At 30.0% G+C, this 15,463-nt stretch overlaps 1 protein-coding gene across 9 annotated transcripts in view; it reads left to right on the top strand.

The window, feature by feature from the left end:
* The window catches only part of itga9 (integrin, alpha 9), a 199,804-nt gene that overhangs the window by 58,185 nt on the left and 126,156 nt on the right, over positions 1 to 15,463 (top strand). For all 9 annotated transcript variants that reach the window (XR_012388514.1, XR_012388516.1, XR_012388515.1 and 6 more), the window contains exons 11-15: positions 3,537 to 3,631; positions 4,835 to 4,925; positions 6,657 to 6,702; positions 6,788 to 6,942; positions 11,697 to 11,857. Coding sequence is in view for 5 of the 9 variants with exons in the window: in XM_073919446.1 (XP_073775547.1) it covers positions 3,537 to 3,631; positions 4,835 to 4,925; positions 6,657 to 6,702; positions 6,788 to 6,942; positions 11,697 to 11,857 (548 nt within the window). In the remaining 4 variants the exon portion in view is untranslated. The remainder of the gene's footprint in view (positions 1 to 3,536; positions 3,632 to 4,834; positions 4,926 to 6,656; positions 6,703 to 6,787; positions 6,943 to 11,696; positions 11,858 to 15,463) is intronic.

Genomic DNA, 15,463 nt, shown 5'->3' with positions numbered 1-15,463 from the left:
GTCTGCTTTAGCCAATCACAACAGTCAGACGCATTTACGTCCGCGCGGTTTGTGAGAATAAAAGCCTTTGAATATTTTTCCAGACACATTTAGCTGCTAGAAGTTAGTCAGATCACGTTTATATGTTCTTCTTTATGCCAACTGTGTAAATAATCATCGATGAGATGCTTATGATAAGCCGTTGTTTGTTTACCTTCAAGCTTTGCGTGTGCCTGTGAAACAGCCTGTGAGCGCCTGCACACGCACATATTATGAACATCTCGACATGAGAAAGTGATCCTGCGAAAGTTGTTCACAATATTGATCAGCCACAGAGTTTGTAATTTAGTCAAATGTTTACTAATACAAGCGCAGCCGTTTAAAGCTCATTTGTGGTGAATGATGTCAGAATTTACCGCTATTTTGGAGTGGATGTGTGAATGCTCTTTTCCGGAAAATTTCCGTAACGTCCTCGCCTGTGTGAACAGCGCTTTTTTGAATATACCGGTAAAGTCGTTCCAGAAATTTTCCAGATATATACCGGTATCACTGTGTGAAAGGGGCTTTTCATTCATTCATTCATTCATTCATTCATTCATTCATTCATTCATTCATTCATTCATTCATTCATTCATTTTCCTTTGGCTTAGTCCCTTATTTATCAGGGGTCGCCAGAGTGGAATGAACCACCAACTATTCTGGCATATGTTTTTCACAGCGAATGCCCTTTTAGCTGCACCCCAGAACTGGGAAACACCCATACACTCATTCACACATACTCATAACACTACGGCCAATTTAGTTTTTTTTTTTTTTTTTACCTATAGCGCATGTTTTTAGACTGTGGGAAACCGGAGCACCCGGAGGAAACCCAGGGTGAGAACATGCAACCTTCACACGGAAATGCCAACTGGTCCAGCCGGCACTCGAACCAATAATCTTCTTGCTGTGAGGCGACAGTGCTAACCACTGAGCCACCATGCCGCCATTAGTAGTGCATTTAAATACACCTCAAACCTTTCAAAACAACTGTAAATGCTTAAATATGTAGTAATAACGCTGTACAATTTAAGTAGGTTTAACCTGGCATTGATTTCAAATGGTTCCTTACGAAACAATATTTGTACTACCGTGTACCTTTTTTTTTTCTGAGAGTCTACAGAACCAACCACTGTTATACAATGACTTGCCTAATTACCCTAACCTGCCTAATTAATCTAGTTACGCCTTTAAATATCACTTTCAGCTGAATGCTAGTAATATCTAGTAAAATATTATTTACTGTCATCATGGCAAAGATAAAATAAATCAGTTATTAGAAATGAATTATTGAAGCTACTATGTTTAGAAATGTGCTAAAAGAAATCTTCTTTCTGTTAAACAGAAATTGTAGAATAAATATATAAACGAGGCATAATAATTCAGGAGGGCTAATAAGTCTGACTTCAAATGTATGTTTAACAGTATATGTGAAGTGTTTTGGTGATGCTTGAATGAATCAGCCGTCCTCATACCCATACTGAGTGTTTCTAGACACTGACCATCCCATAATAAACAGATCAAACACATGCATCATTGTGGATGTAAGAGACTGTAAGAAATAAGAGCTAATTAAAAAGGCCTGAGGAATATCTGATAAGTGGAGACAGATGTGTCGGGTTAAACAGGAAGGGAATCTTTCCGGTGTAGGACGGAGACTTCTGAACACGAGACTCGTTTAAACAATCAAATATGCTGTATGAGTTCTCGTGTGTATTGAGATGCATCTGTTTACGGCTCAGCGTGGCAGTAAACTGTCCTTTAGGAGGCTGTAACCATAAAGACATTACACAAGGTTAACCTGACTCCATTTGACCTGCTCCTTATTGGGTATAAATGTATATCAGCTTGTGAACTGGAGGCTTGCAGGTACCTTTTCAAAAAGGAAAAATTTGTACTTAAAGGTTCTATATTGGTACAGCAAAGTATATATTAGTACCTAAAAAAAATTAAGAGGAACGTTTTTTGTACTTTTTAGGTACTAATATGTACCCTTCAGATATTAATATGGAACTTTTAGTTACAAATTTGTACCTTTTGAAAAGGTGCCACCCCAGTGACAGCTCGCCTTCATTTCTGGGAGTGTAGTGTTTGATTGTTCAGAACATTTGATCAGAAACTGACGTATGAGGTGACGTCAAAAAAAATCATTGATTCATTTTGGCGGAAGTGACAAACTGCAAGCTTTGGATGTTTATATCAGGTTTATATGTTCTAAACCTGGATATTGTCACTGTCTTGTAGCACACTAGCTTATCCTTAGAACTAACATGCTGATACTAACATCTAATATATATATATATATATATATATATATATATATATATATATATATATATATATATATATATATATATATATATATATATATATATATATATATATTTATATACAGTTGAAGTCAGATTTAGATTTTTTGATTTATTTTTTATTTTTTAAATATTTCCCAAACTATGTTTAACAGAGCAAGGACATTTTCACAGTATGTCTGATAATATTTTTTCTTCTGGGAAAAGTCTTATTTGTTTGCAGTTTTTAATTTTTTAAACACTATTTTAAAGGACAAAATTATAAGCCCCTTTAAGCTAACTTTCTTCTCTTTAAAACAAATCATCATTATACAATAACTTGCCCAATTACTCTTACCTAGTTAACCTAGTTAAGCCTTTAAATGTCACTTTAAGCTGTATAGATGTGTCTTGTAAAATATCTAGTCAAATATTATTTACTGTCATCATGGCAAAGATTAAATAAATCAGTTATTAGAAATGAGTTATTAAAACTATGATGTTTAGAGATGTGTTAAAAATCTTCTCTCCATTAAACAGATATGGGGGAAAAATAAACAGGGGGGGCAGATAATTCAGGGGGGCTAATAATTTTGATATCAACTGTATGTTTTTTTTTTTTTTTTAGTTTAGACCTTTAAGTGTAAATAAGTCAGTAAAGTATCTCAGATGACATAGATGTTAATAAATAGTGCTTCAGATTCAGCATGTACAGAGTTTTATGCAATTTTAGTAGCCTATGAATTTTCCGAACTGTGTACTGCTGTTGTGCATGGCACAAGGGCTTTTTTACGACGCAGTTTGAACCCCATGAAGTTTCACAGAGCTCTGAAAAACACCTACGCGTGCATTAAGTGACTTAACAGAGCATTGCTCAAACAGAGATGGGCCTAAAGCAAACAGGCATTTATTGGGGTCCTGACACACACAAATCCACCCCCTGTGTTTCTGTTCCAGGCGTAGCTCTTTAGCAGTCTCTTTTAAGCCGGGTGCACACTATTCTATTCATTTCTATATTTTTATGATTGTTACTTGCCAGACTGTACACAATGACTCTAATAACATCCTGAATAAAAGCCAAGAGTGACTGTATTTTTTGTAAGTTCAATGACACATCAACTAAGACTTTATTAGTCAATGACACAGATTGAGACACAACAAAAGAAAGGTTTTAAACTTTCTCTGATGTTGGAATCCTTTATCCTTTTATCCTTGGCTTTTGTACCTCAGATGTGGCAATTGGAGCTCCTGAAGAGGATGACTATGGGGGAGCTGTTTACATCTACCATGGAGATGCCAGAGGAATAGTTAACAAGTACTCGATGGTAACCAACCACATTTTGCAAAAGTTATTTGGTCAACTGCTTGTATTGTTTAGTTTTGATTATTTAATCTAATTTAATAAAATTTTATTTTATTTTATTTGTTATTTAAATAATGCAAAAGTTAGTTGGTCAATAGCTTGTTTTAATTTAATTTAATTTAATTTAATTTAATTTAATTTTATTTTATTTTATTTTATTTTATTTTATTTTATTTTATTTTATTTTATTTTATTTTATTTTATTTGCATTTTATAATAAAAAAGAGACAAAAGCAAAGAAAAATATGAGCCAAAAAACTTACATCCTGCGCCACACAACCCAGCAGTGGTCATTGTGCTGGTTTTACTCTCTTTTCAGCCATAATCACTGTATGACTCTAAGCAGCTTTCACACCAGACCTGAAAAGTGATGCGCTGAAAACCCATACATTTCAATAGCTTGTTGCTGCACCGACCAAATGATTTTAGTTTCGTTTTTTTGTCAAAGTGCATTCTGAATTTTTTTAATTTTACTATCTCAGAATCAGATATTTGGGCATCCCTAATTATTAACATTTCCAATACTTTTATTTCTTTTAGATTTACACACAAAAAAAAAAGAATTCATTGGATTTACAAAATAAGTGGTTGCAAACAATTTATATGGGCTGAATACAAACAAATAAATTTAGTAATTTTCAGCTTAATGTGTTTGTTTAAATTCTGCCCATATAAATTGTTTGCAACCACTTACCTTAAAAAATCTAGTAAATCCAATGAATCAGATTTTAATCGGATTTTTGTTTGATTTTTACATTTTATTGAATGTTTTATTTGGATTTTGTTTAATTGATTGTTATGCTTTCTTATTTTATTACTACCCTTCACTAGTACTCTATGCTGCAGACCAATAGTCTTCATTTGTTTCTCCCTTTTCTATTTAATAGACTGTTTTAATTGGCAATGCATCACTTGTTTATCAGAGATACCTTCTAGCTCATCAGTTAGAACAGATTGATTGAACGTTTAGTAACTAGTAGGTCCAGATTAAATCTTCTTTGGCATTTTCCATGCTTCTCTTTGTTGAGGAAATGCCTTAAATGAAGCCAAGAGATGGCTGCACACGAACATTATCAAATTAGTGAAAATATTTAATAGGATGTGGAAGTGTTGAACTGTGTGGATGATTGATGTGATTTTTCTCCCTCACCCTGATCATATGCAGAGATTGTCTGGACGGAGCATCAACCCCACCCTCCAAATGTTCGGCCAGTCAATATCCGGCAATGTGGACATGGATGGAAACGGATATCCAGGTTTGGCTTGACTTAAGACGCTTGGCTAGTTGCACTCCAATGAGCACTGAGAATGTTTCCGAATTAACTAGATCAAACCTGACCACATTTAGTGAGAAACCGCAATGGCTGTCAGACCACTTACATTGGGCTTTCTGCGATCTCTTTGTAAAACATGTCAGGTTTTTAGCAACTTCTTCATTTTAGATTTAGAAACTTCTTCGGCATGTAAGTGACTTGAGGGATTCATCGTAACGTGATTGTCTGAAGGTCATGTAAAAACTGCAGAAACACTCATCTTCTGTAAAAGATATTCGTAAATTAGCAGTTTTCTGGATTTATTTATGCTTTTAAGGTGCATTATGGGATCTTGATCTTTCTTCCAACAACTTTTACACCAGAAAACTTTGAAAAGGTGACTTTTATTAACATTTTTATTAGTTTAAAATGATATCATGTCTGGGCTGGTGTTGTATATCATGCTATAAAAACCTTGCAATAAAATGACTTCTCTATTATGTCTTGCACATTATATTATTTCAGTTTACTAAAATGTCAGTAAATGTCCAGTTTTGATGTTGAAAATTCAACTCTACAGTTAAACAGAGTAGAGATCAACATCCCATAATGCAATTCACAACGGTAAATAAACAGAAAACACTTCTAAATCATAAAAAACGGGAACTGTTAATTAACAGATATTTATACTGTGTATGATGGAGATGTTTCATGCTGTGCTAATGCGAGGAATGCTTTCTTAATTTTCTTAGGCATTTATTGACACATTCGGTCTTTTTCAAACTCATATTGCTGTGGCCGGCAAGCATTTTGTTTACAGAATTCCAGAGCCGACGCTCCCATTACTTAAAGTAATGAGAAATTACTCAAAGAGCGAATATCAAATGCTTTATTATTCTTGTTTATACAGTTGAAGTCAGAATTATTCGCCCCTAATTTAATTTTTTTATTTATTTTTTTTCCCAAATGATGTTTAACAGAGCAAGGACATTTTTACAGTATGTCTGATAATATTTTTTCTTCTGGAGAAAGACTGATTTGTTTTATTTCGGCTAAAATAAAAGCAGTTTCAAAATTTTTAAAAGCCATTTTAAGGTCAATATTATAAGCCCCTTTAAGCTATATTCATTCATACATTCATTCATTCATTCATTCATTTTCTTTTTAGCTTAGTCCCTTTATTAATCTGGGGTCGCCACAGCTAAATGAACAGCCAACTTAACCAGCACATGTTTTACACAGAGGATGCCCTTCTAGTCGCAACCCAGTACTGGGAAACACCCATACACACTCATTCACACACATACACTACGGCCAATTTAGCTTATTCACTTCACATATAGCGCATATGTTTGGACTGTGGGGGAAACCGGAGCGCTCGGAGAAAACCCATGGCAACACCGGGAGAACATACAAACTCCACACTGAAGAGACAACTGTCCCAGCAACCTTCTTGCTGTGAGGTGACAGTGCTAACCGCTGAGCCACCGTGTCGCCCGATTATTGTTGTAATAGTTATAATTTTAATTATAAATTCACAGGTCAAAACATCTTATAATTTGTTTAGCCTTTATTTGTTCTAGTAAGTGAACACAGTATTTGCACTTTAACATTAGTTTAGGATTAAAGGTTTACATTTTTGCACATTTTTTTTCTAACAGTGTGGCATCATAAGATTTCAAGCTTCATGCTTCCAGAAAACCATTAATTTTGTTTGTTTTTACCTCATATCAGATGTGACGATCGGTGCATTCATGGCTGACAGTGTGGTCTTGTTAAGGTAAGTCTTTGTTTAAGTCCATAGCATTTTCTGATAACTGTGCATTAGTGTGTAGCTTGAATGTTTTTGCTGTTGTTTACGTCAGGTCGAGGCCAGTGATCTCTGTGGATGTGTCCATCTTTCTGCCCGTCTCTATAAACATCACAGTCCCGCAGTGTCACGAGGGCCCTCAGCATCTCAACTGCTTCAACGTCACCGTCTGCATGAGCTTCAGAGGAAAACATGTTCCTGGACACATCGGTGAGTCAGTGTCAGTGAGCTTTTGTTGTGTTGTTTGCTTTTGTTTTTATTTTTCATTTACATTTATTTATTTTGTTTTGTTCATTTTTTGTATTTTTAATTATTTGTTTGTTTTGTTTTGTTTATTTTTATTTTATTAATTTATTTATTGTTTTTTTTTTGTAACTTTATTTTTATTAGGTTTTATATATTTTTTCTATTATTTAATACTTTATTTTATTATTTAATGGTTTACTTTATTATGTTTTTAATTGTGTTTATTTTATTATTTATTGGAAATTTATTAACATTTTATATTATATATTATTATTATAAATATATTAATTTATTTTATTGTTGTGTTTTTATATCTTGGATCATTTAAGTTATTTAACTTAATACTTTTCTGTTATTTAATGTTTTCTATTTAATGTTTTCTATTTAATGTTTTGCTTTATCATTTGTTTTATTGTGTTAAATTTTTTATTTTATTTTATTTATTATATAATCATATTTTTAATATTTTATATTCTAATATTTAATTAATTATTTTATTATTTAATCTTTTACTTTATTATGATTTTGTTATTTTGTTTTGTGTTGTATTGTTTTTATTTAACTTTATTTTATTTTGTTTTGTTTTATCTATTTTTTATTTGTTTGCTTTTATTTGATTTGTTTTTAATTTTTTATTGTGTTTTATGCATATTTATATTCTATTATTTAATACTTTGTTTTATTATTGAAATATTTATTTTATTATGTTTTTATTTTGTTATTTTTTTATTTTATTTTATATTACTTTTTTACTTTTTATATAATTTTATTTTATATTACTTTATTTATTATTGTATTGCTTTGGTTTATTATTGTGTTTTTATATCATTGGATCATTTAATTTGTTATATATTTCTGTTATTTAATATTTTATGTTTTTATTTAATGTTGTGTTTATCATGTGTTTTATCATGTTTAGTTTTTAATTAAATTTATTTGTTTTATAAATGTACATTATGTTATATGATTGTACAGTATATTGATATATAATTTTATTCTATTAATTAATTCATTATTTTATGATTTAATCTTTTACTTTATTATGCTTTTTAATTGTGTAATTTATTTTTAATTGAATACAATTTATTTGTTTGATATTATTTATTTCCTAATGTATTACTTCATTTTATTATTGTGTTTTTATATCATTAATATATTATTTATATAATTACATTCTTTATATTTTATTTTATTCTGTTATTTAATATTTTATATTATTATTTAATTTTTACTTTTTTATGGCTTATAATTTAGTTTAATTAATTTTATTTACATTTTAAAATTTAATTTAATTTAATTTTATTTTATTTATTTATTTATTTATTTATTTATTTATTTATTTATTTATTTATTTATTTATTTATTTATTTATGTATTTATGTATTTATTTATTTATTTATTTATTTATTTTTCAGAGAGAGTAAATACACATATGTTTCATCAATGTGTCCCCAGAGACAGGTGTCACCCATACACAAATGATCAGTTCAAATCTAGTGTATTTTCTCTCTCATTGCACATAAAGCAAACAGCCCTGAACTGAGGTCAGTGTCTGTTGTGCTGAACTTTATTTCACTCTATCAACACACATATTATCCTAGAGTATAATATTATGAAACGTCTTGAAACATCAGATTCAAAAACAGGAATTCACCTTTGGCTCTCACGTAATGTTGAGCGAAATCAAATAAAACCTCTTTTTCCATTAACTCTACTTAATATTGTTTTCATACTGTATGTTATTGGCAAACAAGTGGGAATCAGTGACTCTTTTCTCCACCAATGGGTGTGGTCGCAGCTTGCAGAGTGGGTGTGGCCTAATATGAGACGCAGTATATAAAGTGTTGAATAAAGGGTGTTTTCTGGGAAACACAGAGCACTAGTGTGAGCTTCGCTTGGCACCAGCATTGGAAAGTCCTTGTGCACCTTATGTTTGGGTGACGCCCCTGGTTTTGTAGACTGGTATGAGCTCATGCAACTCTCACAGCTGGATGCATTAAAGAACAAACCCCTGCATTGGTCCAGGAACCCAGACTCATTACAGTGACACCCTATGAGACCAGCAGATTAATAATAGCTCTTACTCAGCATCAGGATCTGAGCAATTACACATTTGACCCCATCACAAAAACTGTCAAGAAATTCGTCAACTTCCTGCAGTGGAAAGAAAGCAGTGATTTCTGGGGCTATGTCCAGGAGCGCTGTGATTTTGATCAGTTTTTTTTTAAGGTTTTGGAAAAGCGTGTAGGTGTAGATGGATGAATCTCACCAAGAGATGTGATGTCTGGATTATGTTTTGTTCCAAAGCGAAAAGGAAAAAGGTCATTATATTTTGGATAGAGAGGCTGAATCTTATTTTTAGGGCTTTTAGTCACTGAAAGGTTTTTTTTTTTCAACATTTTCTATCAGTTCTCATTTCTGTAGTGTAAAAATCATATTGTTGTAAAGTGCAAAATATCAATTGGAATGGAATTATGAAATATTCTACAAAGTAAAGCTTGCTATTCAATCACTTTACAAGTTTTTTGGAGGACATAACTCTATGACATAATATTTCAGTTAGTTTATGTTCTGTATTTAAATGATAAATTATGTAGTATTTTATTTAATGTTTATTCAGTTGTTTATTGATTTTATTTTTTTTTTGTTGTTGTTGTTGTTGTTGTAGAAATGTTCCATATAATTCTTGGTTTTGTTTTTAATATTTATTTATTTATTTATTTATTTATTTATTTATTTATTTATTTATTTATTTATTTATTTATTTATTTATTCATTTATTTATTCATTTTCCCATATAATATCCTAAATATTTTTTCCTGAGATTTATTTTAGTTTAATTTAGTTTATTTTAGTTTAGTTTATTGTGTATTAAGTATTTATTTATTTATTATTTCTTCCCATATAATGTCCCATATATGTCTTCCTGAGATTTGTCATTTATTTGATTAATTTTTTAATTAATTTATTCATTTATTTTCATTTTTTAAATTTTATTTAATAATTTATTTTACTATTTATTAAGTATTAATTAGTAATTTTTGTCCCATATAATGTCCCAAATATATCTTCCAAAGATTTTGTTATTTTATTTTATTTTATTTTATGTTATTTTATTTTATTTTATTTTATTTTATTTTATTTTATTTTATTTTATTTTATTTTATTTTATTTTATTTTATTATTTATTAAATAGTTTTACATTTAAGTAAAATACAATTTAAATAAAAATACATTTATTTTTCAGATATGTCCCATAAATGTCTTCCTGAGATTTGTCTGTTAATTAATAAATAAATTAATAATTTAATTAAATAAACTTATCTTATAATTTGTTACATACTTCTACCTGAAATTTGTCATTTTATTTTATTTGTTTATTTATTATATTTATTTTATTTTTTCATTTAGTTGTTTATTAACTTACTTTACATACCTGAAACTTGCCTATAGCACTTATTCATTGTTGCTTTTATAGTGGTGTAAATTGCTTCCTTGTCTTCATTTGTAAGTCGTTTTGGATAAAAACGTCTGCTAAATGACTAAATGTAAATGTAAGTTAACTATTCATTTTTTTCAAATATGTCCCATATATTTCTTCCTGAGATTTGTCTGTTAGTTAAATTTATTAATTATTTAATTTAAATAAAAAAAATGTTATTATTTATTTTACTATTTATTAAGTTTTTTTTTCTTACTATGTCTTATATACTTCTAACTGAGATTTGTCATTTTATTTTATTATGTATTGTATTTTATTTCCCTTATAATGTCCCATATATTTCTTCCTTAGATTTTTTATTTTATTTTATTTTGTTTTATTTTATTAAATTATTTTATTTATGTATTTATTTTTTATTAATTTATTTTTATTTATTTTTATTTTATTTTATTATTTATTTTACTATTTATTATATTATATTTATTTATTATTATTCATTTATTTATTTTCCCATTTAATGTCTCATATAGTTTTTAATCATTTAATTTAATTTAACACATTTTTAAAATTTAATTTAATTTGATTTTTATTTCCCAAATAATGTCCCATATATTGTTCCTGAAATTTGTCATTTTATTTTATTTTTATTATTTTATTTTATTTTACTATTTATTAAATATTAATTTATTTATTTATTATTTCCCATATAATTTCCCATATGTTTATTTATTTATTTATTTATTTATTTATTTATTTATTTATTTATTTATTTATTTATTATTATTTTTTTTATGTATTCATGCATTTATTCTTTTTATTTATTTTATTTTATTTCATGTATTCATTTATTTATTCTTTTTTATTTTATTTTATTTTATTTTATGTATTTATTCATCTATTCTCTTTTATTTAATTTAATTTTATTTCATATATTCATTCATTTATTCTTTTTTTAATCACTTTGAAATATGATGTAAGATTCATCAGTACTCTTTGAACCATGTTTTTCCTACATGCCCTTGCCATTTTCTCAGACTTCCAGAAATTAATCAAAAACATTAAACTCTTGGACGCGGCCCCAGAAATGTTCTTGTACTGCTTTCTCTCATTTCCATGACTTTGACAGTGGGAACTTGACGTCTTATTTGACTTTGTTTTTAAATCCAAAATCACCCTGGAATGTTTCTGATAGTGAGTCTTTAAACAAAGCTCATGTTTAGGGATGTTTACACACTGTTGTCTTGCGGAAATGTGACTGTCATGTTTTCCTTCTCAGAGTTGCTGTACAATCTAACAGCAGATTCGGATAAGAGACACAAAGGGCTGCCACCGCGGGCATATTTTGGAAACGGTGGCGAGCAAACAGGTGTTGTAAGTCAGAGATTCAACCTGGAGATCCACCGACAGCAGTGCCATCAGTACACAGCCTTTGTACGGGTGAGTCTTTCAAAAGTATGACCTTATTTTGCAGAGGATGAAGGTTTTTTTCTTAACTAAAGTCATCATTGAATCAACACTGTTTACTTTCAATATGCAAATTCTTACAGGCCCCAGAATGATATTACACAATAATATCATTTATCTATGCATGTTAACCCCAAAAATAAACTATATCTTTGTAATTGTTAATCAATTCTTTATAACCAGTAGTCAGACAATTTTTAAGGCTGCTGTTTTAATCCTTTAAATCCTACTGATAAATACTGATTAGACTGAAGTTACTTTGGTTAACTCCATACATATTTTAAAAAAAAAAAATAATAATAAAAAAATAAATAAATATCATGGTAAAATGTGAGTTTATAGGGTACGTATATGTATATGTAAATATGATCATCAGGCTTTTGTTTATTTCCAGAACCTTTACTTTCACTGTTCATCAGAGGTAAAATGATTTTCTCAGCCTCTAAATTTTTTCTAAAAGATTATTAATAAAAAACTTTCACTTTCACTGTTCCTTGAAGGTGGAATGATTTTCCCAAGCCCTTTAATGGCCCGTTTTCACTTAGTGGTACGGTAGGGGTCGAAATGGGTCACCTTTATCAAGCTTGAATTTCCCCTGCCAAAAGAGTAGCAAAGGTACCCTTTCGAAAGAGTACCCAAAAAGTGGTACGGTATGGTTTGCTTTTTGGTACCAATGGTACCTTTTTGGTGGGTGTGGTATACGGCAGAAAGTTTCAGTTGACGTCATTCTCGCTTGAGGAAATGTCACAGTAAAGCTGTACAGGTTGTTCATATATCATATAAGAAACACTTCTCACAAAACAGATGCTTTATACACATAAATACTTCTGTATAAATGTTTATTACCAACCTTTCTACGCATATGATTTGATCATAACTGCAGATCAATAACTCTGCAAAATAACGTCAGCAATTACATGAAATAAATAAATAAATGCAACATATATGAACACATACAGACCCTTACAGTCTCCGATATGTTACCAATTACAGAAAAACTACACACATCATACATTTAGTCCTTATTTGGGTTCAAAAACAACACGCAACATATAGCCCACAGTCAGAGTAAACCTCTCATCTGTGCCTTTAATCTTCACCAGCACATGTAGCCTTTGTTAGAAAGTAATTTGGTCAGTTCATAATAGTCCAAAAAGTGGTGATAATACTTGAACATGGCAGTTTGTTCATGTTTTAGGTTGCTGAAAGAATCATTTGCTCTTTTGTTTTATTCCGGCTTCTCCTTTGTTTTTTTGGCTTGTCAGTCTCGCGTTTGTCGGTTTCTGAAAGGATCAGATGTCAGAAGCACTTCAATAATCATGTGCATGTTATTATTATCAGTTCAAGAAGTTATTTTAAATATAGACATGCAGCGAGCTCTCTGGAGAAAGTGAAATCGCTCATGCTTTAGACGGCCTTGTAAACAACAATAGGGCACAGGGTTGATTCTGTTCTACTTGGCATTGTGGCTGTTCATCAAGACGACGACAAGGTTTGTTTAAGTTCGGGATGACCATGGCTTGTTATTATATGTATATATTATTACAGTGTAATGTCTCGGCTGTGTTTTTAAAATGGTGGTTCCTTTGTTTTCATTCTCATGGCTTGTGCACGAGCTAGTGATGCTTCTCTGTAAACCAATAGCTTTTAGCTGCACATCTAGCTCTGCCTTTTGGTACCCTTTTGTTATGCTTGGTATCCTTTAGAAAGAGTACCCAAAAAGTGGTACGGTATGGCACGGTTCACTTTTTGGTACCTTGTGACAGTTGAAACGGCCATAAAAGTGTATCAAACTACTGTATTATACCACTCAGTGGAAATAGGCCATTAACGTATAAAATCTAATGTTTTTGAGATTCTTAACATTTATTTCCAGAACGTTTACTTTCACTGTTCTTCAGAGGTAAAATTAAACTTCCCAACCCTCTAAAATGAGCAAAATGTTATCATTTTGAGATGTTAAAATTTCCAGAACCTTTACTTTTACTGTTCCTCAACTGTGGAATGATCTTGTTTAGTTTTTCAACAAGACATTTCATACACATCAGGCCTTGGTTACTTTGAAGATAAAGTTGTTATTTTAAGATTTTAAATAATGCATTTTAATCCTGTGATAAAACCATGGCCTTACCTATTATGTTTCTCACAGTTTTACATGTGAATTATGTCAAATTACGAAAGTGAAATGGGTTATAAATGTCATGTTGACTTAAATCCGTGTTCATGGAGGTCTGAGCATCGCAGAATTTATGCTGGTCCATGTGATGTTGTTTGCACTTGTCCTGGACTGACCCTCTGTCTTTTCTCTCATGACCTGATCTGCAAACAGCTCTGCGCTCGAGGTCAAGCCATGTTCTGCTGAACTCTGTTTCACTCCATCAGCATGCACCATATAAGTTCATGTGCATTTTTCTGTAATTGCGAAATTCTATTTTGGTTGGGTTTTATGTGTTGCTGTTTGGTGGATACAACAAGCTGAGAATTTGAAAACTGTAGTTTGATGATTGGAGAAATATCTAGAGTGGCAATCTTGGCTGTTAAATTGCCCCTATTATTCTTTTTTAGATATTATCTTTCTTGTAGTGTGTAATGCTGCGACTTTTTGTGCTTGTTTATAGGTCTATATTTGTCTTCAAAGTTGGGGTAATGCATAGTAAAAGTACTGTGATTACAGTGGTTTACTACTTTGTAAAATGTACACTCTTCAGTTGTTTTGCAATTTGCAGTCTAATGCCACAGTCGGAGTACCAACAACCCTGCTCACCACCGTTTCAATTTAACAGTTTTTCCAATATATCCAGCTGCAAATGTCCCCGCAGGACAGGGGTTCACCCCATACAATGCTCCTGCTTTTAGTTTAAACTGAACAACTCATGAAACAAACATGTGTTAACCAACAACATGCACCCTTTGACAATACTGTGCCTGTTTGCTGACATAGTCTACTTGTATTTACTTATTCACACATGGAAATGATACTAATGAGGGTCATTCTGCAAAAATAAGCATGTGCCTTTTGCTTTCCTTCTTTAGCATTTACATTTACTCATTTAGAAGATGTTTTTATCCAAAACAACTTACAAACTGGAATAAAAGCAGCACTATTTTTTATATGTTTATTTTGTTTTATTTTATTTAGTTTAGTTTAGTTTAGTTTAGTTTAGTTTAGTTTCTATTTAATTTAATTTAATTTTATTTTATTTTATTTTATTTTATTTTATTTTGTTTTGTTTTGTTTTGTTTTGTTTTATTTTATTTTGTTTTGTTTTGTTTTGTTTTGTTTCGTTTCGTTTTGTTTTATTTTTTTATTTATTGTATTTTAATTTATTTTATTTTGGACTTCAAGTCATCAGAGTTAGTTGTTTTTATTTATTTTTAATTAAATGTTTTTTTAATAATTAATTTTATTTATTTAAATTTTCATTTAACTTTATATTTAATTAATTTTTTTATTCAATTTTATTATTATTTTTATTTGTTTATCTATTTATTATTTTTATATATATTTTTTGCACTTAAAATGATCAGAGTTAGTTGTTTTTATTTATTTTTAATTTGATTTTATTTTATTTAGTTTTT

This window comes from Danio rerio, chromosome 13, assembly GCF_049306965.1.
Source record: "Danio rerio strain Tuebingen ecotype United States chromosome 13, GRCz12tu, whole genome shotgun sequence".
Lineage (NCBI taxonomy): Eukaryota > Metazoa > Chordata > Actinopteri > Cypriniformes > Danionidae > Danio > Danio rerio.
Note: the sequence above shows the minus strand (reverse complement) of the source record. Positions and strands in the feature narration are given on the sequence as shown.